The sequence below is a fragment of the Pteropus alecto genome, unplaced genomic scaffold, assembly GCF_000325575.1.
Source record: "Pteropus alecto unplaced genomic scaffold, ASM32557v1 scaffold17, whole genome shotgun sequence".
NCBI lineage: Eukaryota > Metazoa > Chordata > Mammalia > Chiroptera > Pteropodidae > Pteropus > Pteropus alecto.
In genome coordinates, this window is record NW_006440645.1 from 486,461 (window position 1) to 500,912 (window position 14,452).

Below are 14,452 nucleotides of genomic sequence, written 5' to 3' on the forward strand. Positions count from 1 at the left end.
CAGTGGCCGTGAAGGAACGACCTGTGCGCAGGGCTCAGTGAGTCTACGCCTTGGAGAAATGCAGGGGCCACTGGCAGGTTGGGGGCAGGTCACCGGACAAGGGGAGGAGAGCAGTTCCGCTGGGATGCGCCTCTGCTCACCCCGTCAGCCAGGGCGTGCGGCCTTTGCTCCCCCTTTTCATCATCTGCGGCTCCACCGACAGCGCTTTCAGACCCCTGCCCTGGCGTGGAGGGTGGCTGGTGGGCACTTGTCATCCAGAGCCATCTCGATAATTTTTAATGTCTAATATGACCTCCTTTCTGGAGAGTTGAGTCTTTAGGTAAAGTAAACATGAACTCCCTTTTACCCTGTATTGAGGGGAGAGATTATAATATGTTAAATCATGTCCATTCCCTGTGGGAGAAAACTTGATGGACTCAATTGCAATCACTTTCTGACAGATTATTCTTATTAGTTAAAAAAAGTTCCAGGAAATTACCATTAATGGGACCATGTTTCCTGCATATGACCAGAAAGGACAACTGTCCCGGCGGGAAATGACCCCAGGCTGTCTGTCTGGCACATGCAGGTCACACTCTCACCACGTGGGTGCGCCCTAGCGCTTATGATTAGGGGCCACTGTTTTCTGAGACACTGCTGTCTGTGAGTAGCACGTGATATCTTCAGGCAAAGCTTGAGTAGCGATATGAGACCATAGCTCTGCTTCCGGGCCTCAGAACAATATACCAAAACAAGGGAGTCTGTGTTTGTTTTACTATATTTCCTTGAAATTAGAATCATTTACTTAAAGAAAACTTTACACAACAGAGTTTTTCCACTCACCATGAAGACTTCACATTCCCAGCATGGTTTAGGGCAGAGGTCCCCCACCCCCGGGCTGTGGTCTGGTAATGGTCCGTGGCCTGTCAGGAGCTAGGCCGCACAGCAGGCAGGGAGTGGCTGACGAGCAAGCGAAACCTCATCTGTGTGCGCAGCTGCTCCCCAGTGCTGGCGTCACCGCCTCACCTCTGCCTCATGTCATCAGGCACAAGATGCTCACAGGAGCACTGGGCCCTGGTGCCAAAAAGGTTGGGGACCGCCGGTCTAGGGAGACTCGGCTTGCTGATGCCTCCAATGTCTCGAGGCTCCTTCAGCCCAGCCCCCTGTAGCGTTTCAGCCTGGAGACACCATTCGTGTGCCCTGCACCGGCAGAGGCATGTCACACTGAGATGGCCAGAAAATGGAAATATTCTCTAACTTCCATATAGAAACGCAGCTTTTGCAGGTGAATCAAATGAAGTTTCTATCCCAGCTTAGACACATACATGCCTGTGTTGTTCATTGTTAATCATTTAGATAACAACTTAAGTTTTACTGACTATTTGTAAACTTAGTTGATTAACCACTCCTACCCCTCCCCCCACCATTGGCCCTAATGATTATCAAGAAACACATGGGGACAAAGCTTTGCACGTTCCCTTCAGCCCATCATTCTGTTAAACAGCTCCACCTCTTCAGGGCTGAATGTTACACTGACACCCTCTACAGTCTCGTGCATGTGTGTGTGCCTGAAGATGACAGTCACCTGAACACACGTTAGACCTAATCTGCAAAAATTAATTACTAATCAACACAATTTAACCACCACAAAAGTCAGATAATTATGAAATCATTCCATATGGTAATGAGACTCATCTTTGAAAAGAAATATTTAATGTTTTGAAATTTCCTGTAATTATAGCAAATAACATTGGTAAATGATGAAAAACGAAACTACTGAATTTTAATAGGGGTTTCCTTGTGATAGAGTTAGTTGAGATACTTGCAACAGTTGTTCCAAATACTCTTCTCCCATGAAGTATAGATTAGAATGAAATCTGCATGGGGAGATTCAAAGTTAAAATCTCTGAAGGGAGTTCTGTGTCCCTCCCATACCATTTTTATAATTCTCTACTTTCTTCCTTCTTCCTGAATATTACCAAAGTTGAAGAATAAAAACTTGATAATAAATTTCTGTGCTGTCAGCAAACACCTGCCTCTAAGAAAAAATAAAGTTTACACTCTTGTCATATAAGCTGTCACGGTGTGGCAGAGGGTCCTGTTAGATTCTAGCGGAGCTGAAATGTTCCTACGGCACGGTGAGCAGTAGCTATGGCAACGTTGCACCTGAAGCATTACTTAGGTACCTCACTGTATTGCTGTTGCCCACAGTGTCCAGTATAGCAACAGACTGCACAGGTTCGTAGCCCGGTGCCGTGGCGGAACAGGACCTGTCATCCCAGAACATGTCTCTTTGGCATAAGGATTAGTTTAGGCTGGTCAATTTTAGAGCCAGCGGACATGGGGATAGGCTCTGAAAACCAGGGAGAAGTGCCCTCTGTGGAAGACAGCTCCTCTGTGAGAGAGATCGCCATCTGCAAGGGCGTCCCCCTCACTGTTCCGGGAAGTGGGGGTGCCTGATCTCTAGAAACTTCTAGTGCAGAAGGCAGCGCCTCAGGTCTATGTAACCACCTTCACCTGTTTTACGGTGCTTTTCCTGGTCACCTGCCATAGCTGATTCCCCACCTCCAACATCATCTTTTGTCTTCAGCCGAAGATGGTACTTAAGGTGGCGCCAGCCATTTTTGCGAGTTACTCACTTTTCCTGGGGAGACATGTGTACGGGAGGTATATGTGTTATTAAACTGCTTGTTTTCCTTCTGCTAATCTGTCTTTTATTATAAGGATGTCTCAGCCAAGAATCCAGAAGAGTAGAGGGAAAATTATTTTTCCTCTCCTGCAGAGGAATAGACTGCACTTACACGGCCTAGGGATGCGGTAGGCTGTACCTTCTAGGCTTGTGAAGGTGCCCTCTGTGATGTTCATACAACAATGAAATCGCCTAACCACGCTTCTGTCAGATGCACATTTGAGACGTATGCCTGTCAAGTGGCACTGACTGTATCTGCTAATCAGGGTGTTCGCTCCTCCTTCACAGAGTGCTTACTTCGTGCCAAACGGAGATCTAAATTTAGATTACTATTTTTTGTCTTAGAACACTGTATGCTTTACTCTTCCATTCTATTAAGGAATGTGTTTATTTAAAATTCGATTATTTAAAAATTCAGTTCTTATTGTGGTAGTGCGTATATTATATGACACATTTGAGGAAAATGATTTTCCCGTAAAAGTCTACAGTTCGGGTGGAAAAAGATGTTTCATACAAATGGAAACCAAAAGAAAGCTGGGTAGCTGTACTTCCATCAGGCAAAATAGACTTGAAAACAAGCGTGATGGAAGACAAGGACGGGCATCCCAGGATGTCACAGAAGACGGAACGTCTGTATGCACAGGCACCAGTGGGGCACTCCTGAGTGTAGAGAGCGAGTATTAACAGATCCGAAAGGGGAAACTAGCAGCAACGTAGTCACAGTGGGAGACTTTAATGTCCCCCTTACATCAGTGAGGAAGCCGTGACTGGTTACGATCCACTTCGGTCTTCACAGCAATCTTTCCTCCTTTTGCTTTGCTTGTCAGTCTTAATCATTACTTAAAAAATTAGACATACCATTGCTTGAAGTCGAATCCCAAACTTCCAGAAGGTACTGGAAGATCGTTTTCTCCTGTTTTACTAGGATGGCTTTACGCCGCTGGCCGTGGCGCTCCAGCAAGGTCACAACCAGGCAGTGGCCATCCTCCTGGAGAATGACACCAAAGGGAAAGTGAGGCTGCCAGCTCTGCACATTGCCGCCAGGAAGGATGACACCAAATCCGCCGCACTGCTGCTCCAGAACGACCACAACGCCGACGTGCAGTCCAAGGTAAAGGCCGAGCGCGGGCGGAGAGGGCTCTGCGGCCGGCAGCCTCCTCCCGGGGCACAAGAACGAAGTAGGCCCCCGCGATCCTGCACAGTCGCTTCCGGTCACCGAGGGGGAGAAGGTACTTTCAGAGGTATTTCAGGAGGAAGGGGACAAAAAATTAAAGAAAGTTTTCATTAAAAGATGAGGTTCAGCTTTTTAGAAATCTGCTTATTCTATTTATAGTAAAAAAAAAAAACAAACAAAAAAAAAAACAAAAAAAGGCTTTTTAGAAATCTGCCTATTCTAGTTATAGTAAAAAAAAAAAAACAACCAGTAGAAACGGAGTTAGCGGGACGAGCTTGTATTGCTGGTTCTGTGACCGTCTTCTCTGAGCAGCGTGCGTTCTGGCCTGTCAGACTGTTTGCTTCGTCTGCAATGTGTAATGTCTCCCCTCTTTTTCCCACACGACACTGCTGCAGATGATGGTGAATAGGACAACTGAGGTACAGTATTACGGTTATACCCACCTTTGCCTTGCTTTCATTTATTTTGGTTTTTTGCCCAATTTAGAATAAATGCTCACTAATTTTTACTAATGATTTGAACTTCCATGAAAACTTTTCCCATAATCAAGGGAAATAGGTAATTCAAGAAATTTAATGTAACGTATATTTGAAGCATTCTTTAATCAACGAAACTATTTAAAAACTTTATCAGTGTGAAATGAAACTCTTCTTTAATATGCATTTTACTGAGTGAGCTTTGCTATTAACTCTTGCCAATAAGACATGGCCCTCTTAATGAGGATTCTCAGGTTAGAGTCTAGCAAATTAAATTTTAGGGAGGTTTCTCTGCCACTGTTTTCTCCTTTAATCTAATCGCAATTGCCCTTTTGTATATATGTTTGTTTTTTTTTTTACCACATTCTATATAATCCGTAATGATATTGAACAATCATGAGCAAAGCATTTGCCTTTATCTTACTAAGTCTTATAATACTTGTCATCAAATCATGTTTTCTACATACCGAGAACATTGAGGTATATTTATTATAAAAAGTAATCTACGTTCAAAGGCTAGGGAGTATTTATGTAGGCCGCTTTTCACTTGGACTGACGTCCCTTGAGGTCACTGGGCTGTGGACCTGTGGGGTTTCAAGGAGCCACACTTTGTATTTACTGAGACTAGTGTGTTCCTAAGACTATTATTAACAAATTTACCTATTAAGTCACGAATATATTTGGGTTATTCATATTATTTCTTCCGGTCCATCTCTGTGTGTGGCACTTAGGTCAGAAATTTTTTTTTTAAAAAAACACCCATCTGCTTGGTGAAATTGCTCAAGCCTGAAACCATACAAATTGATATCTTAATTATTGATTTTAATTTGATTTTAATTGATTTAATTGATTTTAATACATTTAATTTTTAGGTGATTTTTGGAGATTAATATACATTTTTCAAAACAACACTGACTCAACATTGTGTTGAAAGCAACAGTTTGCGTAATTTGTGCTGAGTTAGAATTATTTCTTTGAGGACAGTTGAGTAAGACACGGGAAGGATACCTCCCATGGATGGCCCTGCTGAAGGCTAGCTGAGTATCCACCGCCACGTGGCCCAGGGAGGGTCCCTCCAAGGAAGTCACAGGTGGTCATTGAAGCTGTGTCAGACAGAAAGTTAATGTATTTTTGCAAATGAAAAAAATATTATATTTGAATAATTTGAAAAAGATTTCACAATCACTGTTTTTCTAATAAATTATAACTTGGATAATAGACACTTCAGGATATGTCTGGATGATAGGAAATATCAAGATAAAAATGAAAAACATACCATCAGTTATTTCCTAAATTATAAAAAAAATTGTCATTTTATACAATAACAGCCAGTTTGTAGACTGACTTTCCCCTCTATTTTGACGTGCACATTTGGCATCACGAAGACACAAAATAAAAATATCCTAAACACAGTGTGAGATTTGGATGGGTAGTCACTATTCTTATTTGTGTCTTGCTTCTCTATAGTCAAATTATTTGCAGCTAATTTGGCTCAGAGCACAGAGGAATTGCTGTCACTTAAGGTGTCTGTGGGCTTAGGCCATTTCAAAAACAAAATCGCCAAAGCCTACATATCAAGCGAATAGAAAAGTAATGGTTATGATTTAGGTAATGTTTAGATAATATTTTTAAAAATACTATAGACAGCAGAGTTTATTTCAAATAAAAGAGAGCAATACAAAATAAGCTCACAACTATAGATAGGATCGATACCCAGTTTTATAGGAACAGTCTCGATCGTTTCTATAACCTTCCATTAAGAAATGAAATTACGACAATTACAGAGCAAGGGTATAATACATCTTTGCATACTTTAATAATAAAAATTAATATTCTTCTATTGTAAAAACGACAAAAATTTTTTTCATTAGAAAAAGAAAATGAAAAGAAATATACTTTTCTTCCATTTAAGACTTTCACTCATTTTTTAACCATTCTTAGAGGAACAGTTCTCTAATGCCCATATCATTGATTTAATCTGCTTATTTTATATCAATCTTATTTTATTGATTTAATTTGGTTTAAATAACATTCAAAATTGTGTTCAGCTGAATTTTTCCTTTATATTCACATTGATGCCAAGTATTTTGTTTAATTTTTGTTTTTAAACTTCTTTGTCGCTGTCACGACATAGTCTGACTACACACGGTTGTTAGGGAGGCCAGAGGCACCGTGACAGTGTGATCGATGCGGCATGAGCCATGTGCCCTCTGTGAGGACTTCGGGCAGCATTTTCATAGTTCCAGAGAGACGGCGCCAACCACTGCCGTCAATCCTTTAAAAATGTATGAGTTTTGTGTCTTTCTCTGGAGAAGACATTTTTTATTCATAATTATGTTATTCCTGTGGCTGAAACCTTATGTCGTTTAATCATATTCTGATTTTCGGTAAAGCTAAACCAACTCAAGTAATGTGGTTTTGTATAAATAACAAACTCCTAAATAGATAAATTTTTCAGGTAATTAGGAAGAATGTTGCCAAGAAATGTAGGCTATTTATTTACCTGTTTATATATGTAGTTCTTTACCACCTCATAGCACTAAAATTTAAGTCTTTTTAAGGCGTTAATGATCTGAATTGAATTGCTCACATGCTAAGCAGACAATTGCCATGTGACTTTCTCCACTGATCCAGTGACCACAGCTTGTGGAGGGGAAGCGCTTTACCCACCGTCTTTTTCTTTCCTTTCCGTAGAGTGGTTTCACCCCCTTGCACATCGCCGCCCACTACGGGAACGTCAACGTGGCGACGCTCCTTCTGAACCGTGGGGCCGCCGTGGACTTCACAGCCAGGGTACGGGCACCAGCAGCTTCCCTTTTGGGGGCAGGATGTGGGGCAGGATGTGGGCATTTCAGTAGAGGAAAAATGAACACCAGGAAAGGCTGTATTTATTTATTTTTTGCCTGTATCTGTGCTAGAGATAGTAGATTTTTCGTGTTTTTTTCCCCTTCGAATTGCAGGAAGCCATCAAAACCCAGTAAGTGAAAAATAAGAATGTTGAAATTCTCATGCACCCAAATCATTTGCAGCAGTTTAGGAGGATATTAATTCTGACATCAGCGTGAGCACTGAATTTAAAGAGCACATCACGAATCGTGAATGAGCATCTTCAGGTCAATAAATGAACTGTAAAAACTCTGAGAGCCCAGATTCTTTAAGCAGATGGGGTTATAGAAAGAAAGACTTTGGACTCAGGTTCCAGCCTCAGTCGAGTCTGAAACTTTCTGTGATGCGGAAGTGCTCCCTTTGTCTTAGGTGGTGACGTGTGCATTCACTACACCTGTCGTAGGTATTGACTTGGTCATACAATTTTATTCCGTTTTTTTATTCTCTAAAGTGCTTTATGCTTTGTGTGCTTTCTTCGTTCCTCAAAAATTGAAGACACTGAAAGGTAGAATCCTTGGGTCAGGTTACCACGTAGGCCCCGCCTCCCCTGTGCCCTGGGACACAGTCTTCTTGTTTTCTCTCCTGGTGCAGAATGGGATCACTCCCCTGCATGTGGCCTCCAAACGGGGGAACACGAACATGGTGAAGCTGCTCCTGGATCGCGGTGGGCAGATCGATGCCAAAACCAGGGTGAGTGTCTGTGCTCCGTTTCCTACCGTGTGACGCTGTTTCGTCTTCTTTTAGCAGGCCCCCTAAAATGCCAGCCCCTAAACACGCGCAGCGCAGTTTCAGGGAGATTGCTTTCTCGGATTGGATTTAAACCTCAGACAGTACATGTAAAGGTTTCACACTGCAAAGTGGAATTGACGTTTGCTCGTACGTGCCCAGAGAAGCAGAGTGCCAGCCCCTCAGTGAGGTCGCTTGCCAAGCTGTCGCTCACCGATTTTCTGGGAACAAAGATCAAGGACTGGACTCGGGTGTCTCTGCTTTGTTTAGTTGCGAGCTCCGAGAACCCCAACTTGTCAGTGTGCGTTAGCTCTGAGTGCGATTTTTACGTTGAGTATTTTAATACATGTTGAATGTCTTTTGCTTCTGACTTACCAGTTCCTAAACCATTTCGCTTCAGTGGTCACGCTACACCATCCTGAGCAGCAGCTCTGGTGTTATGTTTACAGAAGGAAGGCAGGTGCTTCTGTTGCCCCTTCACACATGGCATCAGTAAGAAGCCGTGCTCTTTCTTTATTTTTCAAACTTGCTAAGTAAAACATAATTCTGAGTTTTTATGTACTTCTGGCAAATAATCAGTTAGGCAGAATGCAGCTATGAGAAGTGCAGACTCGGAAGGCAGACCACCTGATTCCAGATTCTGCCGCTCCCGCTTACTGGCTGTGTGATCTTAGCAGTTTATCTGCCTTCCTGAACTTAAGCAAATAACAGACCTAACTCGTAGGGTTGTGTGAGAATTAATTCTTACTTACTATTGTTTTATCTTTTTTTTTTTTTTAAAGCAAGGTGGGTAAATTGCTGAGCTTATAATATTTGATTATGATACTGAAATTATATTCAGTTACTTGCTTAAACACTAAACTGGTAATTCAACTTTAGTTCTCTGGAGCAGATTTGGTTAATTATAGACTTCAGAAAAACTTTAAACATTCCCATAATTCGAAAATTTTGAAATGCATGGTGTAAAAAGTGTGTGGAAGATGGCGGATAGTCTGTGTCCCCCGTGACATTTTCTCTTCGCCTTGTTTGGTTCTGGGACTTCCTGTTCTCGTTCCAGAGAGTAGGGATGGAATCCAGTCCCCTTGCGGCTGTCGGGGCCAGCAGGTGTTTCTGTTTATTGAGCCTCTTCCTCGTTGAGGTCCTGGCACCTGCACCAGCCCCAGACTCTGCATTCCGGCCTTTAATGAACGACCTCAGAGAGCGCTGCTCTCCTGGCCTCCTTTCTGTCTGTACGGCGTTCGGTCCAGAGCATCTGCGTCACGTTAGCATGCCAGTTTCTGGGACATTCTGCATCAGTGGCATTCCCGCCCCTGGCTAGACCTGGTGTGGATGCAGAGACATCGTCACCAGAGCCCCTGTGTTCTGGGGTCTGAAACACCTCACCCTAATGTGAGAACAAACTTTACGGCTAGTGAAAAATGGTGTCGTTAATTTAGGTTTTATTAAGGTCATTATTCTTTTTTATTTTTAAACTGATTTATTATTTAACTACGGAGATATTCCATATAAAGTTTCTGGTTAAAATATTGAAATACATATTTCAATGCAAACAGTAAAAGTATACAAAAACATTAAAGGGTGATGAACAGGATTCGGTGCGTCGGCACCGGGCAGGCCCGGCCCTCGTTATTCGGAGCAGTAATTAAATAGCAGCGGTGCTGCCAGTCGCCACGGGCACGCGCTGTTCCGGCGCCCGGCGAAGCGCTGCGCAAACACCACCTCGCTTCGTCTTCCTGACGGCTTAGGGAGCAAGCATTTGTTTGCTTTTGAGAAAATAGCAGGTCTCCATTTGAGAAACAAGACTGCTGAAGGGGAAAATGAGTTCCAAGGAGCTGCGGGCGGCCGGGCTCGGCTTAGTCAGGGCAGAGCCGGCCTAGTGTAGGCTTCAGGGCCCTCGCTGGCGGGCGTCTCGGCAGAGGGGGCGGGGGCGCTGGCGGCCAGATAAACACTGATAAATGCTGCAAGGTCTCGTCTCCCCTTTGAGGAATGGCCGACGTGGGCGTGTGGTCCCCCCGACTCCAGTGAAGACGAAGGACACAGGGAGGAAGGTTCTGGAGGAGAATCCAGCGTGACCTGTGAACACAGTCTCAGGGATTTAAGTAAAAAACGAACTTAAATTTTAAAAATCTTTGACTACAAAACCTTGATGAGTGTTTTCTCAATAACGAGATGATCTCGTTTGTAGAAGATACCCAAATCCACTCAGATTGAGCGTGTTGGGCAACCTGAATTTGATGTAATTCACAGTCCTTTATAAGGCAGATGGATTGCCTCAGGAAAATGTAGGATTAGAACCCATTTAATCTTTATGCTTCGTGATGTGCTCGTGGTTTTTTGTGTGTTCTCCATATTTTCCCGTTGTTTTTCTGTGTTTCGGACGTTTCCACATGGTCACACGACACATATTTCAAGTAATCCATAGGAAACACCTTTTCCTAAAAATGGTCTAAGGCAGCATCTCCTCATGTGTCACACGGGCCGTAAATGAAATAGGGTAAGAAAAATTGTGCCCATTTTATATATCGCGAAGCTGAGCCTCAGAGAGTCACCTGCGGTGGCGGAGCTGACACACACACACGGGGCTGCGTGACTCCCGAGCCCGCGTGGGGGACCGTGGCTCAGAATGCCTTCATGCTCCCAGTGCCGTTTCTCACGCTCCGGATCCCTGCGCAGCCCCCGCAGGAGCACGGGTGGGAGAGGCTCCCCCAGATGTTAGACGACCGTGGCAGGGGGCGCTCTGGGGCTCCGCCACACGCCCGTCACCGAGGGGCCGGGCGGCGGCGTCTTCACCCCTCTGCCCACCGTTCTTTTCGAGGGTCCTCTCCGGCAAACTTTAACGAACTCGGCATCCTGGCTGCATGAGTTCAGTGACTTTTGCGGGAATGGCAGGCAGGCTTTTCACGCCAGTTCCCCGGGCCCAGAGCTTCCAGGTCTATTTTGGTTGTCCCGGGTCCGATAGCGGCTGAATGGACGTGACACAGCACGGAGCCGTGATCCAAGGTCCTCGCCAAGAGCGGATGGCACTCGGCTCTGATGACTGAACAGAGATCGTTGACGGGGCTGTGTGTAACTCGAAGTGGACTGTAGGGAAGGCAACAGGACAGTGAGTGTCTCTGGGGTTGGGACAGCCGGGCTCGCCCCCATCCCAGACCTGCAGGGGCAGAGGTGGAAGAGGTTACCAGGACGTCGGGGGGACCTGGAGGAGGCAGAAAGCAGCTTTGGCGCGGGCATGACCTTTGGTGGAGCCGCAGCCAGACTTTGGAGCCCCCCTCGGAGTGGCTCCCTGCAAAGCGGTCAGATGTTTCTCCTCGACTGGCGCAGCCTGAAGCCAGCGGGCAGGGAGCCCCGCCATGGAATCCCGAGGGGTCTGTCTGCAGACACGCAGTGGGCGGGGAAGGTAGACACGGATCTGGGGGGTCTCTCAGAGGACCCCAGGACACGGGGTTGGGAAGACTGTAGGTGAACTGTATTCCCTAGGAGGCAAGTCACCCAGGGGCCCAGCCTGGGTGAGAGACACAGAGAGGGGTGTTGGGGCTCTGGGCAGATCCGAAGCTGCTGGGTCCTCTTGGCTCCTGCCACCCTCCCTTCCTCCACCGCTGCCTGCTGCCTCAGCCTCTTGCCCTTTGAGACTCCATTTTTCTTTCCCGAATCCTGGAATTACCGCTTAGTTTACATGATCAGGGTTTCATTTGCTCTCACTTTTTGTCCATCATTCTTACATTTGGTCTCATATTTCCCACCTCCTCTGTTTTCTGGCCATGCCACCCTCAGGAGAGGTTAAACCCAGAGAACGGGGTATCTGGGATGCGCCAAGGTCAGGAACTGCCTGCGAAGTACCCAGCCAGACAGTTCTATAAACAACATGCAGTTGCGCCGCAAATGTATTTGACGCTGTTTCACTGCATTATTAATAAATGTTATCTTCGAGAAATAATTATGTAGTTCGTGGGTGAAAAACGTGTGGAAACCTTTAGCAGAAAGTGAAAAAATAACCCTTTCCTTTCACCATCCTCAGGGAGTGTTTCAGAAAAATTTATGAAAATAGTGACAATTCAAGAGAGAACATAGACGGATAAAATTAGGTAAAGGAGAATTTTAGGTACGAGTTGTGTTTAGGTGACGCAGGTGAGAACAGCGTCGCGGTGCAAGCTCTGGGCAAGCTCCAGGCAGCGGGGCGTCCGCGTCGTGGGCTTCCCCAGCATGCGGGCACCTGTCCCCTCCTGGCCCTGGCTCTGTCTTCTGCCCGCTGTCTTGTTTTCTCCCTCACTCCCCGTCCCTGTCATTTCACGGTCTGCTGAGTCACTGGGACGGAGTTCAGGAAACCGTCTTCGAGGTGGCAGTAGATGCAGACTTGGTTTAAAAAGAAAGTGGACTCAGGCCTGACTCCCACTTGCTTGGCAGGACGGGCTGACGCCACTTCACTGCGCAGCGAGGAGCGGGCACGAGCAGGTGGTGGAGCTGGTGCTGGAGCGGGGCGCGCCCTTGCTGGCCAGGACGAAGGTGAGTCGTGGGCCCGCGCGGCCACCCTCTGCAGCTCTGTTCTGCGTGGAGTAAAGTGTCAGGCGTGTGCTATGCTGTTCCTCGGTGCATTTGCGCTAAGAATGAGTAACTTGTCAAACTTCTAAAAGTATTTAAAATTAACAAATACCTGCGGTAAGATGTATGCAAGGTATGCCTTCTCATTCTTTCTGCATTTTCCTGCTATTCTTACTGCACATGGAAATGTAAATATTGCTGTATTGCATGTAAATGGGAATAGCTCACGTTCCGTGAGTCTACGTTTTTACGGTACTCTGAGATGGCTGCGTTAACGTAGGATTACCTTTTAAAGCAGCACAGTTAGCAATACAACATTAATCTTCTAGCTCTCTGGTTGGACCTAGTAAAAAGCATGACTCAGCGACACACTGGTTGGTTGCAGGAGGGGTTTGTTGGTGACGTGCAGAGCACAGGTGAGCACCGGCCTCCTAGAGGGGCGGTCAAAAAGAAAAAAAAGGTCAAGCAAGCTGCTGCTCTGCACGGCACGGCACGGCTGGCTCGCCTTCGTGTCGCATTTCATCAGTATGCTCAGCCACGGGTAAAACTCATATCCACATCGATAACAACCAGGCGACAAGCTGATTTATTGCAGGTTTTCATTATAAAATAGTTTTAAAGGTTTATTACTGTACACTTCCCTGTTTTTAGCCTTACTTTGCGTTACCAAAAGCTATCATGAAACACAAATCGAACACAGTCATACAGCTATTTAATGGGATAAGCAGCAACCCTTGGATCCCTAAATATAACAGAAACTTAGGTGAGGGACATTTCTTAATGTTGTCTCCCCCTTTCACCCCCCAACCCCCTGAATAGGATTGGTATCCACTGATGCTGTCACTGAGGTAAGCCGAGAAAAACAAGGCAGCCAACACAAGGAAATATTTTTCAATGTATGCTATATTTTAATCGAATATTTAAGTGAAATTATTTAGAGCACAAAGTACCCCACACATTTGAAATATGTGTACAATGAACATGGTCTTTAAAGATATGCCCCCCAGGCCGTGAAAGGGTGTCTTCAGATCAGAAACGCAGAACAGAAACAAATGCCCTTAGTTATTTTTACTGTTACACCTACAATAGACTGTTGTAGAGACCTGTCTTTAAAATACAACACTCTGGGCTGCGTAATGCAGATGAAATTATGGAAAGTTTAATGGAGGAAACAGATTGAAATTTAAATAGAAATAACAGGATTTCAGACCAGCCACGTTACAACCAATAAAGTCTACATAAAATTGAGGCTAGGCCGAGGACGCTGTTCCACGAACTACAAAATAATCTCATCTACAGAGTTTGCCCGTTAATTTTCGTATCACCGGTGAAGACTGTGGATTACCTACCTAGTTGGATTTTTTTAAAGCCTCTTGTAAAATCGAATGTGATTCATGATTAAGGATCCAGCATAAAGAGTCTGTGACGGCCTGACTGTGTTCATGTATTCATTCATTCATGCACTTATTCAGTCGTGCATGTGCCACCCAGCTGTCGTGGTGAGCAGCTTCCACGTGCCAGGGTGCGTTCCAGGCCCCGAGGGGCTATCGAGGTCAATACTACACAGTCCACGTTTTAAGGAGCTCAGAGTTTAAGTGGACGAGCTGGACAGGGTGACCGTCACAAAGGTAGAGCTCCGCGCAGAGCGAGGGCATGAAGATGAGCCAGCGCCAGATTCCAGGGCCTGGGAGTGGACGACACCACACGCCAGACTGTCCCCCGCCCCGTGAAGACTCTCAGCTTTGAATTACCCATCATTCCTCCTTCAAGCAAACATTCATCTGTCTACTTGTCACTCCCCCTTGTTCGTTGAAGGTTCTAGCTCAGCAAAGTGTGGCTCTTCTCCACACCCGCGTCCTAATCCCTCATGACGTGAATGGCCTTGGCAAGAGCTGCAGATGGGCCTTCTGGTTGGCCTCTCAGTTTGGGGACAGTGAACGCTCCATAACTTGTCTGTCTGACCCACTGCTGCTCCGCCCCCCACCA

General features: G+C 45.5%; 1 protein-coding gene across 1 annotated transcript in view; it reads left to right on the forward strand.

Annotated features, from left to right (window-relative positions):
- ANK2 (ankyrin 2) overlaps window positions 1-14,452 on the forward strand; it is a 281,207-nt gene that overhangs the window by 171,833 nt on the left and 94,922 nt on the right. The window contains 4 exon segments of the mRNA XM_025050926.1: window positions 3,594-3,779; window positions 7,013-7,111; window positions 7,796-7,894; window positions 12,332-12,430. Coding sequence (XP_024906694.1) covers window positions 3,594-3,779; window positions 7,013-7,111; window positions 7,796-7,894; window positions 12,332-12,430 — 483 coding nt within the window.